A 4,470-nucleotide genomic window follows, 5' to 3' on the forward strand; every position below is an offset into this window, starting at 1 on the left:
TAGAAAACGATTTTTATAATGTCTAGGAAGAAATATGAGCATATAAAGTACGTTTATCATAAGAAGTCCTTCGCAGATTGACATTTATTATTTATGGTGGCCTTAATTAATGAAAAAAAAACGCTAAAAATATTCAGTAAACATTGATATTTTATTTAATACAGTGTAAACAAGTAAACCAAATTAAGGAATGTTTGCGTTTCAGATTTCTGCTATTCAACTAATTTATGATACATCGGAATGCATCATATACCTCGACTCTCAGAATCGATTTACGTAGGGCTGTGTCGTGAAGTAGGGAGTCCAACAGAAGTGAAGTTCAGGAGGGAAAAGATGGACACTGAGGAGATGGTGTGTAAACCTGTGTACATCATGAGGGGATTTGACGAAATGACGAGTGGGAGCAGGCGTGAAGGATTCAGACTACCTACTTCAGATACAGATTTCATGCATTGGTATTCAGTCCACCAGGTTATATGTGATCTCTCACAGATCAGTTTCTATCGTGTCCCACGGCACACCGTGATTCTAATGGAGTGTGAGGATTTACCACCAGGATTTACCAGACTTAATCTAATGACGCCATCAACTAGTCCAGAAGTCATATCCTCCTGTATAATGAGCATGAACGAAGTTTATATATCTAGTATATTATTTCGCGAGAACCATTTGCGTTTAATCCATTCCCAATTCCACGGCTGGGCCTCTCGTTTCCCCCATGGACCTTGTTCTACGGTTATCCTTCAACACGAAAAAGAAGTAGACAATGCATACTGTTTGCAGTCACAGCAATGGCCGACAGGAGCTCTACCATGGATACAGCGATGTCGACAACAAGGTTGGCCATCCGAGAATGTTGTATCGGATATATTGAGCGGAGGATTCCATGTTGTTCCCATCGGTAGAACACCTGAAAACGGAGAAGAATGGAGAATCTCATTCTCGCTAGCAGAACAAAAGCTTGTTTATTCAATGAATCATTATCAGATTTTGTGCTATGGTTCTTTAAAATTTTCCTTAAAGAGGTAATTAATTTTCAGAACAATACACCAGTTCTTTCTTCATATTTCATAAAAACAAGTCTATTTTGGGGGATTCAGAATAAGAATGTTTTGACTTGGACACCAGCTAACTTGTTGCCTTGTTTCTGGGAATGCTTTAAACTTTTGATATACTGGGTACACATTGGAGAATGTCCAAACTTTTTTATTCCTCAGAACAATATGTTTCGACTGAAAGTCATTGGTTTTGTCCAAACTTCATTGTTCAATAAGTTATATGATTTGTATTTTAAGGGGATATCATGTCTGCTATTAGGTCAAACCTTGAGACCTTACCTTTGTAAAGCCATATTAAACAGAGAATTGGCAGTCCGTATAGAGGAAAGCAGTATCATATCTAGCACTGACTTAGATAGTAGGTTTTTTCATGATTTTGACTTGAGCCTGTGTATTTCTTGTATTGAGGAGTTCTACGTTTACATGAAACAAATAGAGAGTTTTATGAGCGGAATGTTGACAAAATATAAAGTTGCTGTATTGCAAAATATGACATCAGTGGTGTTACGGGGCACTACCAACTTGATACAGAGATTTATATATCCGAATAAACATTGTAATAAGATGTATTACAGAGCATCAACTAATGCAAATGTATTGCTGAAGCTGTCATGTTCATCAGGTACCGTGTCAGACATTCTGTATCTTGCTATGTACTTGTACAGAACACGTAGATATGAACATTCACTCAATTCACTCAATACAGCACAGAGTACAATACAATTGGCTTATAATATACATACTGGTGCAGTTAATGAAAATGTGTACAGACACTACATGTTTGGGATATCATTGCATAACAAATTAAAAATTCAAGTAGTATGTACTAGGTTACTCTGCGTGTACACTTACATTGATGAACTAGTATTAGAGCAGAATATAAGTAAAAGGAATACCATATTTTATTTAGATATCCCACCCCTAGTAATGTTACACATGTTATTGATACTGAGTTACCACAAACTTGGTGACACAGTCAGATCTCGGCAATATCTACGGGATCTACAAACTCTGATGTTCTTTGATGATGGGGTTTATATACCCATTTTTCTAAGAGATATATCATGGCAAATAATTGGAATTTGCCAACAAATCTGTGGGGATGTCTTTGGGTCTCTAGAGGCTTATCAAAATTCGTTACAGCAAAAACCACATCACAAGATTCAGGAAGCGACAATGATAAGATTGAGCACACTTTTACATGAGGTGAGGTAATTTATTTCTATGTCAGCTTTTTAGATAGTTTTTAGATCATATACAATTTCAAGAAAGACACTATAATTTTCCATTTATATTCATTATTTTTTGTTCTGTCTTCAGTTGCTTACATTGTTAATATTTGCATGCTCTTATATATGTTGATCTTCTATATAGATATTGTATATGTTATTCATGTAAATGAGAATGTTTCTGTTTTCTTTTTAAATAGACTGTTTAACTTGTCTTATGATGATATACAAGATGTAAAATGAAAAGACGGTTCAGTGTCCAGACTCCAAAGTGGAGATAAGTAAAACTGTTTATAAATATGCATAGCGCTCACAACAGGTGTGACCGGTCGACAGGGGATGTTAACTCCTCCTATAGGCACCTAATCCCACCTCTGGAATTTTTCAGGGTCCGTGTTTTATGAATTTGTATTGTTTGTTTGTTTGTGTGTTGTTTAACGTCCCTCTCTAGAATTTTTCACTCATATGGAGTCGCCACCAGTTGCCGGTGGAGAGATGCAAATTTTGATCTATACTCATCATTCAGAGCCATTGAGCAGTGAGGGATCGTTTCGTGCTAACACCTACTGCGACACGGGACCTCTGTTTATATGATCTCATTTGAAGGACCGGTCTCCACGTCCCACAGTGTATTGTTTGTAGATTTTGTTGATATTGATCACTACACATGTTCCTCATCTTCACCGTTTTCATTTTTTAAAAAACCTCTTCTTTACGTATGTTTATCTAGCAGTCAAACTGATTGCATGATTGTTACGAGCACTCAACCTTGTATCTACATCGAAAAAAATCATGATCATCGTGTTATTCATTTGTTAAGGACTTCTACTTAGAAAACAGAATTGTGATGAGTATGAGTGGATATTTTTTTACCAAAATGAATTGACTTTGTATCAATAACGCACATGTACATGTAATTAGAAGCCCATTTTTAAGAGTTATATCAACAGTTACATTTTTAAGAACAGTTCCGCCGAAATATGACCGAAAAATTGCCGACTCGGTGCTAAACAATAAACAATCAATCAATATTAGTAGATTTAAACTTCCTTTTGATACTGAATGTGAAGAATGTTCTATTGCATTTTCGTACATGTAATTTTATAGCTTTTCCCGATACAATATGCATAAATATTTATTTTTGAAGCAATTTAACTGTGAATCAGTGGGTCTTCTGACTTTTAAGTGTCATAAAAATTTGTACATATGTACCTCCCAACTTGTGGTAAAAGATGAGGTAGAAAGAGAGAAACCCACTTAATACCGGAGATGGATGAGAGGGCCTTTCTTGAATATAGAGCTTTGCTGAAAATGTAGTATGCAATTGTCCCTTGTGACGGTTCATATTGTCATTCTGTACATATTGCGGTTGGAGACAACTTGCATCTTCCCTCACTGCATATATTGTCGTTCGCATATTCTCCTCAGCTGAAAAACAAATGTGTACATTTTTACATCGGCAGCAATATGTTCCTACCCCCACTGCACATATTATCGTCCAACAGTTATGGCTTACCTAAGGAACGTTTACTTTTTGTTTTTTTTAAATGTTATTGATGTGTAAATAATACAAAATTGTTTAGTATGCATGTCATGAAGCGCACAAGTTAAATAATGTATTCAACACAATTTCAATTCAGTCGTTCAGTAAGACAAAGCGGAAATGTGAATAAAACAATATTGATGATTGAAATGACGATTTTATGAAATTAGATGTTCACTAAAATATAGATTAATCGATTTGAACGCATAATTGTCCTTTTTCAAGCTTCAATAAAGCAGCTTCAATAAAATGCTTAATTTTAAATTTTATCAGTGAGACTGTGAAGATGGAGAATTGTGCAATTAAATACAAAAAATAACGAGACTTATTATGAGAAAAATTGCTATTGCTCTCTCTCTCTCTCTCTCCCGAGTAAAACATAATCAAAAAATGTTCTGATGACAAAGAGTGTAAACATTCGCAGCACATACTGTCAATGTACATAAATTAGCGCATTCAAAATTTTGCGCAATCTTCCTCCGTAACTGTAAAGAGCAATCAGAAAGAACGAGGGCGCTTTTGATTAGGATTCGGCAGGAATCTGGGCGCGTTTGAAAAGTGAACGTATATGGTATTTTAGCATTCTGGTGATAATTTGGTTTCTTGTGATATACGAGGGGCGTTCAATAAATAATGACAT

The 4,470-nt window shown here is 35.5% G+C and overlaps 1 protein-coding gene across 1 annotated transcript; it reads left to right on the top strand.

Annotated features, from left to right (window-relative positions):
- Window positions 1–240: 240 nt before the first annotated feature.
- Window positions 241–1,029, top strand: LOC133203246 (uncharacterized). Its single transcript, XM_061339065.1, has one exon. It carries the CDS (start codon window positions 241–243, stop codon window positions 1,027–1,029), a length of 789 nt encoding a protein of 262 aa, XP_061195049.1.
- The last annotated feature ends 3,441 nt before the right edge of the window (window positions 1,030–4,470 follow it).

This window comes from Saccostrea echinata, unplaced genomic scaffold (assembly GCF_033153115.1).
Source record: "Saccostrea echinata isolate AGI-Se365-2 ecotype Australia unplaced genomic scaffold, CSIRO_AGI_Sech_v1 ptg000049l, whole genome shotgun sequence".
Taxonomy (NCBI): domain Eukaryota; kingdom Metazoa; phylum Mollusca; class Bivalvia; order Ostreida; family Ostreidae; genus Saccostrea; species Saccostrea echinata.